The sequence below is a fragment of the Syngnathus floridae genome, chromosome 1 (genome assembly GCF_059516105.1).
Source record: "Syngnathus floridae isolate MCC-2025c chromosome 1, RoL_Sflo_1.0, whole genome shotgun sequence".
In the NCBI taxonomy this organism is placed as follows: domain Eukaryota; kingdom Metazoa; phylum Chordata; class Actinopteri; order Syngnathiformes; family Syngnathidae; genus Syngnathus; species Syngnathus floridae.
Window position 1 is genome coordinate 10,040,044 of NC_142413.1, and position 16,763 is coordinate 10,056,806.

At 38.3% G+C, this 16,763-nt stretch overlaps 1 protein-coding gene across 13 annotated transcripts in view; it reads left to right on the forward strand.

Moving 5' to 3' along the window:
* Positions 1–16,763, forward strand: part of prom1a (prominin 1a) — a 36,243-nt gene that overhangs the window by 12,438 nt on the left and 7,042 nt on the right. For 5 of the 13 annotated variants that reach the window (XM_088362462.1, XM_088362379.1, XM_088362685.1 and 2 more), the window contains exons 4-25: positions 698–903; positions 5,477–5,597; positions 6,060–6,123; positions 6,589–6,678; positions 7,578–7,601; positions 9,214–9,443; positions 10,101–10,175; positions 10,294–10,357; positions 10,467–10,626; positions 10,890–11,042; positions 11,628–11,763; positions 11,850–11,953; positions 12,393–12,477; positions 13,239–13,385; positions 13,528–13,599; positions 13,978–14,070; positions 14,238–14,255; positions 15,344–15,397; positions 15,521–15,601; positions 15,683–15,751; positions 15,851–15,940; positions 16,564–16,679. In XM_088362462.1, the coding sequence (XP_088218588.1) occupies positions 698–903; positions 5,477–5,597; positions 6,060–6,123; positions 6,589–6,678; positions 7,578–7,601; positions 9,214–9,443; positions 10,101–10,175; positions 10,294–10,357; positions 10,467–10,626; positions 10,890–11,042; positions 11,628–11,763; positions 11,850–11,953; positions 12,393–12,477; positions 13,239–13,385; positions 13,528–13,599; positions 13,978–14,070; positions 14,238–14,255; positions 15,344–15,397; positions 15,521–15,601; positions 15,683–15,751; positions 15,851–15,940; positions 16,564–16,679 (2,252 nt within the window). The remainder of the gene's footprint in view (positions 1–697; positions 904–5,476; positions 5,598–6,059; positions 6,124–6,588; positions 6,679–7,577; positions 7,602–9,213; positions 9,444–10,100; positions 10,176–10,293; positions 10,358–10,466; positions 10,627–10,889; positions 11,043–11,627; positions 11,764–11,849; positions 11,954–12,392; positions 12,478–13,238; positions 13,386–13,527; positions 13,600–13,977; positions 14,071–14,237; positions 14,256–15,343; positions 15,398–15,520; positions 15,602–15,682; positions 15,752–15,850; positions 15,941–16,563; positions 16,680–16,763) is intronic. The other 8 variants (XM_088362770.1, XM_088362145.1, XM_088362308.1 and 5 more) reach the window with 5 other exon arrangements.

The window sequence follows — 16,763 nt, forward strand, 5'->3', positions numbered from 1 at the left end:
GATCCAGCAGCACCGCAGGGATACATGCATGCATTGATCTGCGAGGCGTGCGCCGACAATAATGGGCTTTGCATGGCATTGATCATATTTAATAACACCGCAGAATGGTTCATTATTACTGCTTTCTTACAGGTGCAGCAAACTTTTCACTGCGTACGCTAATCCCATTTGTACACACAATCGAGATGCCATTTGATTAATTCATCAAAGCGCCTCTAACTTTTCTGCATCGTCCCTCCTTTCTTTCCTCACTTGCACTCCAACGCAAATGGATATTTGTTTTCAGATGATAAACCATCCTGAAATGTCCATACTGGTATATAAGCACATAGGGGGGATGCATATTGCGGTGCTAAACCATTCCAAAATGTCCACACCTGTAGATGTGCACGTTTGGATTTGCATTTTCTGGTGCGAAACCATTTCAGAATGTTTCCACTTGTATACAAACACACGGTGATAAACAATTTAAAATATCCATATGTGCGCAGGTATTTACTGTATGGCTATGTTTTGTTTGGTGCTAAAGAGATATACAACGTCCGTATTTGCATAACAACAATAGGTGCTAAACCATTCCAACAAATAATCCTAAACCTGGATGGTGCTGAACCACTCTTCTTGTACACAACTCAATGGCACCTCCTTACAACTCAATGGCACCTCCTTGACTGTCATCCCTGACTCACTCCCCCAGGCGCTCTACTACGAGGTGGGATTCCTGGTATGTGCGGCGGTGGGTGTCCTGTTCACCGTCCTGGTGCCTGTGGTGGGCCTCTTCTTCTGCCTGTGCCGCTGCTGCGACAACTGCGGCGGCGAGATGCACCAGCGGCAGAGGAAGAACGCCGACTGTCGACGAGGCCTGCTGGGAACGCTGCTCTTCTCCACCTCGCTGGTCATCACGTGAGTGTGCCAAGTATATGGCGTACAAACAGCGCACGTCAAGTGCAAGTCTTTCGACACTAAACCGTCACAGAGTATCCACAGAATTACACAGCGCTGCATTTTGGGGTGCTAAAATGTCACAAAAATGTCCACATTTACATATAAGCACATACATTTTATGGTTGTAAAACTTTCCAAAATTATAATCCATGTAGGGATTTACTTTACTTTTTATTATTTACTTTAGTATCTCAAATCTTCTTTCCCCTTTGAAATGGAAATGCCATTAATCTGTTCCAGTCTCCCAAAAAATATCAAGTGCAACAATTTTTTTTTTTTAATGTGGAACAATAGCATTCTACATTATTGTCCTTAACAGACACTGATTACATAATTCAGTGGAATGTAAAGAAATTCAAGTTTTACTCATCTGGCCACCATGCACTTTTACTCTTGGTGTTTCTGGTTCTATCTAGATTTAATTTGATTCAAAGTCTGAAGTGGGGATGATTAAAAAATAAAAAAGGCGCCTTGAGGTTGGTTTTGGTCCTCCTTTCACTCCAGCGTCTCCTCCGGTCACTGGGGAGATTTAATAAGTAATGACGCTCCCTGGTGTCTGCTGGTCGTGCTTTGGAATTTCCAATAAGTCAGACTCTTTCCAATCACGGAGGAAAGTCAGCTCATGTCAAAGTAAATACACCCCTGCCGCATTGCCATGGCAACACTTTCTTTTCCCACTGACAAAAAGGCACCAGAACACATTACCAGTGTGTATGGATGTGGAATTTAAACATTTTTCAAGCTACAGGCAGTCTTTCTTTTTTTTTTTTAACTTCGTGAGACAAAATGTGAGTTGCGAGCTTCAACTATGCCACCACTCAAGTATATTGACTCCAACACCTGACTGGAATGGATAAATTAAATCCATTGAGTTACAGGCTCGGTTACGAATTAAATGCATGAGTCAAGCTACTACTAGTATACTCGATTATGTTCGTGTGCTATTTTGGAACTTTTTAGAACCAAAAACTGCATACCCATGCAGGTTATACATAATTGATGAGGATGGACATTTTACAATCCAAATGAGTTAGTGTGAGTGGGCATATTTTAGTTTAATACCAAAAACTACATCAGTATGTTGTTTGTATGAGTGTAAACATTTTGGAATGCTTTAGCAGCAGCAAATGGATCAGGATGGCCGTCCATGTGACTGCATAGTATCTCTTTATTTTTATAGACAGAAAGATGGAATGGTTTTGGAACAGAAAATCCATATGAATGTGTTTGCACACTTTGGAATGGTTTAATCCCAAGAGTACAGTACATGCAGTGGATATGCATACGAAACCATGCGGAATGTCCACATTCTCACATAGAAGTAAATGTTTTATATTTACTTGTGCCAAAAATATTCCAAAAATATCCAGATTTGAGCATATATTGAATATAGTGGTTATGTGCAAATTGCACAACCCAATTTCTGCTTTAATTTGCCTCTTATGACTGAAGAAATTCAAACAACTAGACCGTAATGACATCAACGTTACTGTTGTTATTTTTGCAAATGCGTCAAAAGACAACTTGTCTCACGTTGTTACCCAGCATGCATTTCCACACTCTATTTTAGTCGAGGGCTGTCTAACACCATTAGCGCAAAAGGTCGCAGCATGACGAGTTAGGCGAACCCCCTACCACAACAATCCTACGGGGGTCTAATTAATGATAATGTCGACGCCACCTGCCCATCCTCAAATCCATTAAATGCCTCCTCCATTGAACCCCGTAGTAATCCAAGATGAACATCAAACTATGACATTACTATTATTATTTTAATATCACAAAAAAAAGAAATTGGTGAAAAGTAGCTCAGAAGGTGTCCTGAATGAGCTCATGTGAATGGGTCTGTTTTAATTTTCCCCAATAAAAAAAACAAGTACAGGTCTTGGGAAGTGGAAATGGTATCGGCAATCACACAATAGTGCATGAAAGATTCCAATAAGATGTTAGCGTTGCACATGAATGGTCATTTGTGCGTGCAAATGCAGGACAAACATCTTCCAGTGACTCACAACGTGATAAATTGACTAACAGGAGGCGGTGAAATCTACTAAATGACGCCCGCAAGGGGTCCAAGCGTAGGCAGAAAATAGTTGCAGAGAGGAGAATATAAAGGATGATAGCAGGAAAAGGGAGTGTGCTGGCGAGACAGGGGGGTGGGAGAGCACAGTGAAGCAAAAAAGAGCCATCCGTAGTTTTCTGTTCATGCTTTTCAGTGACGGCAATCTTATAAAGTCTCACACGTATATTGCTAGCCTACTAGCACTCACTTTCAAAAAGGTTGATGACCCTTGATAAAAATGAATTAAAAAGAACATGCATAGGATTTTGTTTACAATCATCGATCAAGTATGTTTTGATGATTCATATTTGACACCAACAAATCTAAAGTAACCTGTACGATTTCATGAAACAAATTCTAAAAGTGAATGTTGAGAGCGCCATCCAGTAGGTGACGGATAAGCGATGATCTTTCATCTCTCTTGGCCGGGAAGATTTCTGTCTCTATAAATAGCGCCACTATAGAATATACTGTCGATTTGATCCTTCTTTTATTTCTTGAGTCTGCGATTAAGAGGAACCCGGAACGAAAAAGCTGCTTTGACTTTTGCGCTCTCTTCCATCTCTGACTCCAACAATCCTTTTCTTTGGGGATTACTTTTCTCTTTCTCTCAGCTTCAAAGCGGCTGACTGCACTTGTTTTTAAAAAAGAAAACTTGTTGAAAGTATTTCGGGTCAAACTTAGTGGTTTCACTCGTTGAGCGCTGTTAAGGTAAAATGGCGTCAATGGGAATACTAACGAGGGGCGGCGTGACGCCATTTGCCGCCAACTCTATTTTCAATGGGAATAGGTGGAGAAAAAAAAAAGATAAACTCATTACACGTACGGTATAACCATACATGTTTCTACATGCGAGTCTGAAATTGTAGTAAGGTTTATTGGTCACTCAGTAGATTTTATATTATTGTCGAGACTAACAGTTTTGATGTGTTTACCTGAATATGAAACTCTTCCTCCATTCATTTCCCTCAGGGAGAAATGCAAGCCTGTGACAGTGATGGTATCTTGGCAAATGGGGGATTTATTGTTGAAAACCTTTCTTTGTGAAAGCCAGCCTTGGCAGAGGTCTGCACTGTCCGTGTGGCTGTGCTCGTTATTGTCTTGTGTACAGATGATGATGGAGGTTTACTTCCATTCTAGTGAAAGCAGGGAGGGGAGCCGGGCTGCTGAATGCAGGCCATTGTCAGCTTGGCTACGAGCTTCAGAACCGGCAGACCGTGTCAATTCATAATAGTGGCCTACATTCACACGAGTTTGATGCCCTCCTTCTTCTTCATTTTCTGACTTACATGGATCTGTTGGCTCTGATTTCAAACAGGAATTGCATAGCCTCTCTTAAATTGGTGGAGGTAAATGTTGCCCCCTCTAGTGGATGATTTGGCAAGGACAAGAAGACTTAATTTTGTGACTTAATAATTAATTTCTTATTTCCTGTAGACATTTTGAATGGTCGATTGAGAGATAGTTCAATTATATCCTCACATCTATTTTAAATCAGTTATTAAATTGTCTATGTATGAATCCTAGACGAGTGCACGTGTTAAACTGGCAGATATAGAGAGCATCAAGTTCCAATTGCTCCATCCAGTCCCGCTACCTCTGGTTTAATTTTTTGCACAAAAACCTGGCATTCCAACAGGGGTGTGTAGAGTTTTGACACCCAAAAGGAGATAGGCGGATGATTCAGATGATCTGAGTTACAAGGCACCTGTTTGGTTTCACCCTGACTGAACGGCGACAGCATCTACAGGATTATACACGTTGCATGAATGGGATTGTAAACACAGAGGGGAAGACGGGGATTTTCCTGCAGGGTGTTCATCTCAGGACTGGAAAAGATGAAATGCGCTTTGTACACTCATTAACAACAGAAGAAAGGCGCGGGCCTCGCTTTGCACATTGTGTACCCCTTCGGAGAGAAAAACACAATCGTCTTTACATCCTTCCATAAGATTCAAGATGATCAAAGTTGGACGTTTGCAACTTGTGCGCTCGGAAACATGTACACACGCTTAATATATAAATACACGTATATATCTCGTCCTAGCTGTGAGCTGCTGAGCTGACAATTCTGCAGGGATTGAAGGTGAGTCATGAAAGCAGCTTAATATTATGGGCTGCCGTCGCCTTGATGTTGCCGGAGCTAATTAAGCCTGAGACGAGCCGCTCGGGTCTGCCTGATGAGGGCAAAAGGACTGCAAGTTTCCTTTATATGTGATGACAAGGTTTCAGAATAAAACACTGTAATAGATGCATACTGCTTTTTGGGGCGGAAATGGGGTTCTGCGTGAAAGGGACAAGCACATAAATGATGGATCTTTTATTATGCAGCAAATTTGCTAACCCTAACTGCCTGAAAGAGGCTAATGTTCGGCTCATTGTGCGCGTGCAGACTGTAGAGGTGATGACGTACTGGGGCTTGCTTGCTCCCACTCACAGGCAGTGTGTTGTCATTGTTTTTTTTGCCAGGATTGGTGTGTTGTGCGCATACGCTGCCAACCAGACTCTCAGCGCTCAGGTCAAGAACATCCGACGTCTGGTGAACAGCAACATGAGGGACCTGCACACCTTCGCCAACGACACGCCAATGGTAGGATGACAACTTTGACAGGTTCACTACACTTTCTCAAAATTAAGTTTGACTCCATGTTCCGGCTGCGATAAATGACGTAACCTGCTTTCGATCAGGTTTCATTTGGAAAATTGCCGTTATAGGACTCTAGCCCTGGGATTTGAAATCCTATTAAAAATACCCAATATCCAAACTTTTAAAATAACCAACTTCTTGTTTTTCTGACGCGCATTTTCGAGGCTTTTTCTGTATCCTGCCATGCTAAAAATTATACACCGTATTTCAAGTCATTAAATGAAAATGTTCACTTTCACACATGGGTCCTTGAGAATTTTCGTATGTCCGCTTGTATTTGATCCACGTTGAAACTGTTGTCAGGGGTTGAATTTTATATGCTTTTTGCGCTGTTGAGTGGTGTTCGGTACCTCTTAAATACATAGTCATGTACAGTACACGTTTGTTTGTGCTTCCTTTTTGCAGCAAATCGATTACCTCACCTCACAGTATGCCATCGCCAAAAACCAAGTCCTCCACGATGTGGAGAGTAAGTCCCCTCCTTGTCTAACTCCACCCTCTAGTGGCAAGCCACATAACCACACATTACAATGATTCTAAATTACTACTGAAAACATAAGCAATACCTTGGAATGATATCCCAAAATATGATTTGATTCCTTATTTTTAAGAATTTTTCATCTAATCCTTAAAAAGTCAAAAGCAACAACATTTTGGAGCCTTTCAGCAAGGCAGCCAATTTAACTTGAGTTTTCCAAATATGTTTGATTCCTTGCCTACTATAAATATTTGTGATCATTTTTACTTTATAGTTAATTATCAAGAACATATACCTAAAGCCAAGATGTTTGCCAAAATGTTCTTCTTTCTTTCTTTCTTTTTGTTCCTGATTATATCAACTGAAACTCATACAGCACTGCAAAAAGATTATCTGTTGATGACCTTCTGTATTGTGTTTTCTTTTAATATCTGGTTATTTCCTTTTGCTGCACAGACATAGGTCCGCTATTAGGTGGAAGGATACGTGACGCGTTGGATAAGGAGGTGCACCCGGCTTTGGACGCCGGGCTTAAAATGGCAGGAGGTGCGTATGAGCTCCCAGTTTCATATCCTGTAGTGATACCATCAGGATGGCAGCAATACAAATAAAGTCGTATTCTTTTTGTGAAGGGATGGTGAAGAGAATTCATCTAAACACAAATACTCAAATATATACAATGGGAAAAAAAACCCCATCTACAGTAGTAAAATAAGTAAAAATAATGAACCAGTATCAAGTAAAATAATAGATTCAATCTATTTAAAAAATATATTAAAAAAAAAAGCAAGGATTTTTTTTTTTTATTTACTATCATGTAAAATAATGATTTAAAAAGCAGGTCAAATTGTGGGAAAACTGTTAAAATAATAAATACAAATCTGGTAAAATATTCTAAATAAGTTTTTTCACTAAAATGTAAAATAATTGAAAAGCTAATGTAAAAAACTAAAATAATTAATAATTAAAAATCTTACAGAATAATTAATAACATATATTTTTAATATATTATGTAGTTAGTATTGACAAAAGTATCAAGTTAAATTCTTGAATGAAACAATTTTTAATAGACAAATTACCCAAAGTAATACAAAATCTAGTGAAATAAAAACAAAGATTAAAAGTAAAATAGTAAAATAATGAAAAGTAATGAAACAATGAAGAAATCAAGTGAATCAATAAATAAGAATCAAGTTTAAAATAAACTGAATAGTGAAAAAAATCGCATGTAATAAAAAAGTGAAGGGATTTTTTTAATAATGGAAGTAACTAAAAAGAAGTAACTAAAATAAAGTAACTATAGAGATTGTTGTGTGTTTTTTAAGTAACAAATGGTGCCTGCTATAATCAAAATCAGTTAATGATTCTGTGATAACATTTTGATGATGTCATAGTTTAGCCTCTTGTTTTTTGCTTTTCTTTCATTTCGGTGGATTGTTGTAAAGTGAAAATCGACCGAGCCATTAAAGGTAAAAGGAATTGAACCACCACCCCCAATTGAACCTCAAGTCTGGTTTTCCCCTGGTGGTGTGCCCTCCCCAGAACCTCAACCCTCAGTCCCCCTTCATGGCCCCCTTATGTCGAATTAAAGACCCATTTGAACATTAAAACTGCACTTTGCACAAGCTTATCAAGTCTATAAATAGAGACTGTAATTTAGAGACTTCAATTTCCATCTTCTGTCACTGGTATCATGCATCTCTTTGTGTTGTGTGACGCGAAGGAGTAGGAGTAGGAGATGCGAGGACTCACGAGCTTTTTGTGTGTGCTGTTCGATTGAGGGAAGATGAAGTCAGCTTCAAGTTAGCTTCTTGCTTTCTTCTGCCCAGATAGATTCTCAGTGGGATTTGGGCAACATTTTGTCAATAAAGGATACGCTTTTGGATATTGATGATGATTTTAGCATTTTTAATTTGAATATACATTGACCCAATGGGAGATGGAATGATAGATAGTGAAAACTTAGCTTGAGAATTTCTGCTTGGTGCAGTTTTAATTCAATTTTATGAATAATGAATCTGAAAAATATCAACGTCAGTTCCTGTTTTTTCCTTTTTCCCTGCATGCTGAGTACATTCAAGAATGCGAGAGGACTCATGCATGCCCCAATCCCATTATAAAATGTCCCCCAAAGGGCGAGTTTGTCGTTTTCCTACCCTTCGCTCGCTTGTTGTGTCCCCTGGTGCTTTTAAACTTTTAATTGCCCCATGTACAAGGACAGGAACAAAGATTTGCATCTCATTTGAAAGCTATTAAAATGTTATTTTTCATAACATTCTCGTCCAAGTAGTTGCTGGGAAGATTTATAATTTTTTGTTTTTACACAAAGACGTACCTTGAAGACATAAAATAATTTTGAATAAATAAATAATAAAATAAAAGGACATGGGCTGCATAGTATACAGATATATAGTGCAACAATAAACAATATGTCAATACTTCTTTAAAGATGTAACGATACTGTAATGGTTAAAATACATCAATAGCAAGATGTCTGATTGACTCGCTAGCCTACCTAGCCTGAAATATGGTCAAGAAAGATAGATGAAGAGATAGATTTAGAGATGGCTAGTGAAACAGATAAAAACAAGATAACTATATCGATATAGGTAGTTATTGATTTAAAGATGGAGGGTGCGTGTTGAGTTGAGCTGCAGGCCGCACCCCGGAATTCACTCCGATGCCCATGCACTAGCACTATTCTAAGAGTGGTTGTTTATGAAGAGGCAGAGTTAATTATTCCATTCACTTTCTAAAACTTGCTCGCTGGATAGTTAATCTTTTAGTTTATCCTCAACGACTAGCACGATAGCCAGAACATTAGTTTGCCAAAATATGACCTCCCTAAAATAGATCATTTATTTATATTTAAAGCCCCCAAAAATATCTTAAAGACAATGAAGACATTTTTAAATTTACCCTTAGAAGTGAGAATTAACTCTACAGAAAGTAATGGATGGAAGATTCTAACATGGTAGCAATTTAAATGAGCAACTTTATTTTTTTTTTATAAACGATAGGTTAGTTAGCTAGCTAAATATTTTCATCTTGTAATATTAACATGGTGCTCTCATTCTGCAGCCATGCGTGAAACTAAGGAGGCCCTGGAGAATGTGAGCGTGTCCTTGCAAGTGCTGCAGGAGGCCACGGGCAAGCTCGACTTTAACCTGAGCCTGGTCCGGGCCAACATCAAGCGCTCCCTCAACGACCCCGGTTGCCACGATGAAGAGTCAGATGCCACCTCGGCCCAGCTGTGCCGGGGCATTCGCCAGTCCCTCGAGCAGCTGCACATCAGCGCCAACTTCACACGGGTACCAAGCATACACATTTTAAACAGATTTATGTATTAGGTGTCAACGTTGATCCAAAATATATAACGTTCTTGAATTGTAGATTTTTTTTAAACATTTGATTCATCATGTAGTATGTGTGTATTTTTAATTAAATGTATTATTAATTATGAATATTGATTAAATATTTGTATGTTTTATGAATCAGTTCTATTTCTTAAAATACATGTATTTGTTAACATTTGAAAACAAATGTTGACCTTCATTTTAAAGAAATATCTCTAGAATATCGTCAAGTGAGTGTACAAAAATGAACAAACAATTGTTTTTGTTTGTTTAGATACCCTAATTTATTTAGCCGGAATTACCTTTTGTGTTTACAGAGCATTCCGTGCAGTTTTTTGCATTTAATTAACTAAAATGAATCCAACGCTAATGACGTTTTATGTTTAATAGCACAGTTTTATCCTGCATTGATAATTTATTGTCATTTAAATAATGCAATTCCATTCAACATTAATTCAATATATGTATTTTGGTGTTTATATAACAAACAAAATTTCACAGAAATAAGGCTCAATGAATTTTTGTTTGCTTTGTTAATCAATGAATGTTTGATTGAATACAGTGCAATCGCCCAAACGACATGTGTGGCTATTGTATTTTTTATCATTTCAGCTTCCCAACGTAAATGCTCAGTTGGAGAAGATGAATGATGTGTTAAAAACAGACCTCAGCACCGTCATCAACAAGGTGAATGGAAAGTCTTTATTTTATCATTATTTGACATTGATGTTGTTGATAACCTCTGGGGAAAAGAACATAAAAATATGCATTTAAGAAAAAAAATAATAATTGTTTCGTCGTTTAGGGTTACGCATCCTTGAACGACACGCCTTACATGGTGATGGTACAGACCCGCCCTGTTGTTGAACGTAAGTAAAAAAAAAAAAAAAGTTGGGATTTTTGAAAGTTTTGAAATTTATGTGATTGATTTTTATGTACACTAAAACTTGTATTTTGCTTTCACTGAATCTGTATTAGCAATGCAGAGTTTAGTGGACAACATCGGTGAAAACATAGGCAACCTGTCCAAAGTGTTGCCCGTACAAAACTCCTTGTCCAAGTTCACCATCTTCATCAGCCACGTCCACGCCAAGATTGAGGACCAGTACCCTGAAATTGACAAGCTGGACTTCTACAGGTCAGACCGCTGCTGTTTGTGTCATCAGTGTGTGAAAGATTACCCAAATTGAAAGGATGCTTGATTAACATATAAAAATAATTAAAATGGATAAATAGTCCCGCGACCCTTGTGATGATGGTTCAGAGAATGGATGGGTGGAAATAAACAGTTAAAAAATAACTACTTGCATCCATGTTAACTATAGCACAAATGGAGGTTGATCTGTGCATGTTGCATTTCAATGATCCTATTTCCTTGCACCTTGCATGTGGGTGCATCAGGTGGACGGGTTGCGTGTCTTTGTGCTGCATTCTGGTACTGGTGCTGGCCTTCAACTACCTGGGCTTACTGTGCGGCACACTAGGATATGACAAGCACGCCTCGCCAACTACACGAGGCTGCATCTCCAACACGGGAGGCACCATGCTCATGGCGTAAGAAATAGATCCTCACTTCTGATAACATCTCGAATTAAAAACTTGCCTTATTGGACATAACCATAAAAAGAAACTGAAATCTATACTTTGTTTACCCGAATCCTACATGTTTATACTACACCCAAAAAATATTTTCATTTGACATGAGTGTAATCCATGTTTTTAAAGGGATCCCCATTTTTGACACCACTTCTAAGAAAATAAATATTAAAATGTAATTCTGAAAAAAGTAGCCTCACTGACACTGTTGATACTGACATTTCTAACAAAAGAAAAAATAAATAGTGCTATTAGGCCTAAAACAAAGAGACCATGTTGAAAAACGAATCCCTACTTCTGATACGAGTAACAAAAACATTCTTCAGTTGGCCTTAAAAGTAATTCTGCATATTAAAAAAATATTCCAACTTTTGACTGAAAGCTGTTTGTTGGACATTAAAAAAATAGCACCGCTACTAATATTGACTGACACCACTTGAAATAAAAAATACTGGGGTTCTAGAAATATGATGCCCCATTTTAAAACTCGTTCCCCTGCTTCTTCATTACTCTTGATTCACTCATGTGTCTCCTGGTTGCCAGTGGCGTGGGTTTCAGCTTCATCTTCTCCTGGATTCTGATGGGCCTGCTGACCATCATCTTCCTGGTGGGTGGCAACATGGAGAAGCTCATCTGCGAGCCGTTTCACACCAAGGAACTTTTTAAGGCCAGTGCTCAAGTGACCAACCATTACGATATTTTAACACTATTAAATGTGATTGGTTGTCACCATTCACTCCCCTTACTGCTTTCCAACCCCTCCAGGTGGTGGACGCTCCATACCTGGTGAATCCTGAATGGAGGAACTTCATCCCGGGGTACTTGTACAACGACTCAGAGCTAGATCTCACGGCAGAGAGCTTGTACAGGTGAAAATATGAAGTGTTGATTTTCAAAAATATATACTTCTACATACACGTGACTTAACCAGAAATGACTTTCTCCTGACTTTTGATTAGTAATATTTCTAGCATTAGTCTGGTACACTATAATGTGTACAGTGGAGGGTTTTTGTTACCTCAGAGGAGGGGGAGTAAAAGATTTTTTTTTTTTTTTTTCCTATGGAGCTGTGTGAGATCATTCCTTGTTTCCCAAACATGTTGAGCTCCATTGTGTCCATTTAAAGCCACATACATGACATAGTGGTGTAAACCAGAAGTCAGATTTACACTGTGCAGACTTCATGCATCAGTGGTTAGAATAAACTTCCTGTCAAGACGCTAAAGTGTGTATTAGACACTTCCTGATATGTTCACTGGGTGGCAGCAAATGCTTTGACTAATAGTCCCCTATGTGTGTGTCTTGCAGCACTTGCAAAGAAAACAAAGGCATCTACTCCGCCCTGCGCCTAGACAAAGTTTTTAATGTATCATCTTTCCTCAACACCACAATGGTCAGTGAATGCAACATGGGTTCTTACCACTCTGCTATACAGCTGTTTTTTTTAATTGATTTGTGAATCTTATCAATATAAATACATGTGGCCCGGGGGCATTGCTTTAATGTGAGAATGATAATGGTAATAATAAGTGAAAATTAATAGTAATTGATGATATCCGATACTACTACAAATAATCATGAAGTATCTCCTTTCAAGGGACACAAGATATAGATATTTGAATTTAATATTTTGTAATTTGTTGTACTAATTTATCAGTAGTAGAAACTCTAGTAAAAGCAGGAAAAACATTTAGAATTTTGTTTTATTAATGTTGAATTTGCAGAATTTGTAAAATAAATATATATACATGAATGAATACAAATATAAATATGTTAAATCTCAATGTTAAATCTCAAAACATATGTAAATGTGGCATTCAAATTCCGAAAGAATTTAATAGGACATTAAAATACAAATATTTATTTACTGATAATTTGTGCTATTGCACCGTACGATTCAGCTTGAAATTATGCCCTGAAGACATGTGGGTGGGAAACAACACATTTCCATTTTCATTTTTTCAATGTTTATATTCACAATTATCGGATTTTTGATTTTCAACTTGTAGCTCGTTGAAAGTGTACCCAATAAAGTTAGTTCCACAATTTGTTTGTCTAACGTATTTATTTTATACTCTCCCTAAAAGCTTCTACAGCTTAGTAAATAAAACATTTACGCTTTTTTTATGATGGGCTTGTTTTCTCTGTTGACAGTTCACAGCGGACATGGTAACACTTTTGAGCAGCGTGAAGATTGACCTGAGAGGGATCATCTTACTGGAAGCAGAGAGCAAGCAGAACCTTCTGGATTTCTCCGAAGCGGGTCTGTCGGAAATAAACTACGCAGATTACCTGGAAGAGGTGACGCATTACTCTCAAAATGAGATTCATAGCTTTTCTAATTGACAAAAATTCTGTGCACATTCCTCGAATTGATCTTCAAATTAAATTTTGTGTGAATGAAGTGTAACTAAATCGTATAAATGTGGTTTCTCTCCCGCAGGTCAACAAAGGCGTCACAGTGGTGGACCTGCTCTCATTTGCCAAAGAGCTGGAAGCTCAGACAGACCTGATGGTATTTAACACCCCGCTCGTTTGTCCGTTTAGTTCAATTATTCATGTTGAATACGTCTCCGCTGGAGCATCTCTGCCTGGCCTAGTAGGGCTTTGCATGAAATCAACAATTACTACTTGTATACAGTTGTGAGACAAACAAACAAAATACTTGATGAATTGAGATCTTGGTGTTCTATAAGGCGGAGAATTACATTCAGGGCCTTATTTAGGAAAATTGTTTGCTGTTTACAGCAGAAACAAATGCAACGACAGATAATGACATTAGAATCAATCACCATTTAGTATAACAATGCAAAATATGCGGCGATCCGATGCCGCCATATTACCAACACTGTAATGTCTAACAAGGTGTGTATGTTTTTTGCGTTTGATCCAGCCTCGAGGTCCTCTGCAAACGTCTCTGAAAGGTCACGCGGGCACCGTGCGACAGATCCACAGCCACCAGGTGGTCCCCATGCAGCAGGCCATGGTAAGTCTCCCACTTGAGCCACGCCCATTTGCCATCGCCATTTGCAGCCCCTCCGTTCTTTATTTAGTTATGTTGACATTTCACATTTTAAATGAGCTGTTGGGCTTTTTAAGAAGACACACCATCTGTTTCAATGTACATCTTTATGCTTGTTTTCTATTTTCAAGAAATATGTTAGAGCCAGGGTAAGCAAGCACATGGGTGTGTTCATCATGTGTTTTTGTCATTTTGTCACTTTGTGCAATGTAGAAGCGTTGTTTGCAACAAGTGGTGCAGGTAGCATGTCATTTTTTTTTGTTTACTCGGTTACACACTTATTTGTGTATTTTTTGTGCTTGGCGGAGGTCAAACAAGCGATTCTGAACTGCACTACATGGTGTAAACTGGTTACTAGAGTGGTTTGTGTTTTTCTGATGGCACACCTGAAAAAATGTATCTCATTTTAAAGGATACAATCACAATGTGGGTTTCGCCTGTGTGTCTGTGTGTGTTTTTATGCTTCTATGTGTGTCTTGGTGTAAATCCTTCGAAGCAGTGACTCCTATCCACAACCATTTCAATTTTAATAGCTCAGAAAACTCTAATTTACAACATATCTCAAATCTTCTCAATATCTTATTGAGGAATTCACTGGACCACTCATAACTAAGCTGTTTTTGCTTAAAAAAGGAAAAAGGCGACGCGATTAGTCAAGTCACTCATTAGAAGAGGGAAGCACTGTATTTTTTTGTGTGAATTTAGTTTTGTTTGCTGTGCCGTGAGATTTTCTTATGTAAAATGTGTCTTGGTTGGGACACACTGCTTTGAAGTGTCGTATTGAATGACTTTGTGTCCAAAATGCCAACAAGTATCCTTTGTCAATCAGCGGTTTGACATTTTGCTTTCCTCCTCTTTGAAAGTGAAGGTCACTTATTTTATTTATGTCACAGCCACCTTATTTCCTCAACTAGTGGCCGTTGCCTCAATTAGTTGCAAGGACCATAATCCATTTAATCTTTTCCACATGCATCCATTTTTACATAGCGCATGTCCTCATCAGTTTACCAATAAAACCAATCGTTATCCGACTGGATAAGCGGTATAGAAAATGGATGCTCAACTTTTAAGAGGGCTCTTTTCATTCTGAATCCTTCTGCATGTGTGCTGTGACATATCACAAATATGGTCACTTTTGATGGTTTTTGCTGACTCACCATAATCCAGGTGTAGCTCACGCTTTGATGTTTGGCCCTGACGCTCAATGATTGTCCATTCTGCTTTGTTTCCCTTGAAGAGCTCACTTAACCAGAACATGAGGTTCCTGGAGAGAACGGCCTCAGACCTGCCAGTAAGTCAGCGAGCTAAACACCCAGCCAAATTCAAAAAAGATGTCCGATAGTCCCGCAGTAATGGGCAAAAAGTCAAACATGAGAATGAATCTCTCGCCTCTCAATTTGTTTCTTGTCCACAGAACAAAGTCTTAGCTATACTAGACGCCATCAACGCAACCCAGTATCTCATTTCCCATAATGCAACGCATCTTATTAATCAGGTAACAACATGACTCCCATTACAGACATGATATTCCGTATTAATGTCATTTCTAATTTCAAACAAATGTTTTCCCCTTCAGGAGAGCACAAAATACGCATCAACCATTGTGGGTTACTTCCATCAATACATAGAGTGGGTCAAGACATCAGTAAGTCATAAGACTGTAATAGCACACTGATAATATGTAATAACATTACTACTGTTTATATGCAATACACTGTTCTGTTTATGTATCACCTTGATGCAGCTGGCAATGGAGGTGGCGCCATGCAAGCCTTTCAGCAATGTGCTGGACACAGCGGAAATTTTTACCTGCAGCTTCCTGGTGGACTCTATGGTAAATATACATGCAATACATGTGTTTTCAAATGAGATACTAGTGAATATATAGTTCCAAAAACTAAAAAAAAAAAATGTATTCCTAGAGTGTAGGATAGATTATGGTTTTAAGGAGTGCAATTTAAAAAGAAAAAAAATGTTTTAATCAATCTGGAGATTACAAAAGGTATATATGACTAGATTTTCAAATTACATTAGAACATAAATAAGTTACCTGGGATGCGGCCATTTTAAAACTTTGTGAAAATCTTGGGGTGTGAAAACCTGAATTTGCCAATTTTCAAATGTTTTGTGGGGCTGTGAAAATTAATATTATATTCTTCTAAAATGAGATAAAAATACCACGGTTTCTTAAAGTTGTGCCACAGAAAACGTGAGTGAGTGTGAAAAAAAATTAAGTGTCAATTGTGGGGGCTAAAATTTAATATGGCATTTTTTTCATTTGGGGGGCTGAAAATTAATATGCTTTTCCTTTCAAGTGTGATGATAAAAGGTTTCGTAGTCATGTAGGTAGTCTATCTCATCAAATTTTCTGGAAAAAAAAAAACAATTGAAAATGTTCCCACTCCCACATCTAAATGAAATTTAATTGCAGATACTAATGGATGTTTTTTTGTGCAGAATGTGTTCTGGATGGGTCTGGGCTGCAGTACGCTCTTCCTCATCCCAAGCATCGTGTTTGCTGTCAAGCTGGCCAAGTTCTACCGCAGGATGGACACGGAGGACGTTTATGACGAGTAGGTGTTTTTGCTGCCTTTTTGTTATTTGTTTTTGTAACCCGTACCTCCTAGTAAAAATGCGTATTCAAAATGCTTACTGTT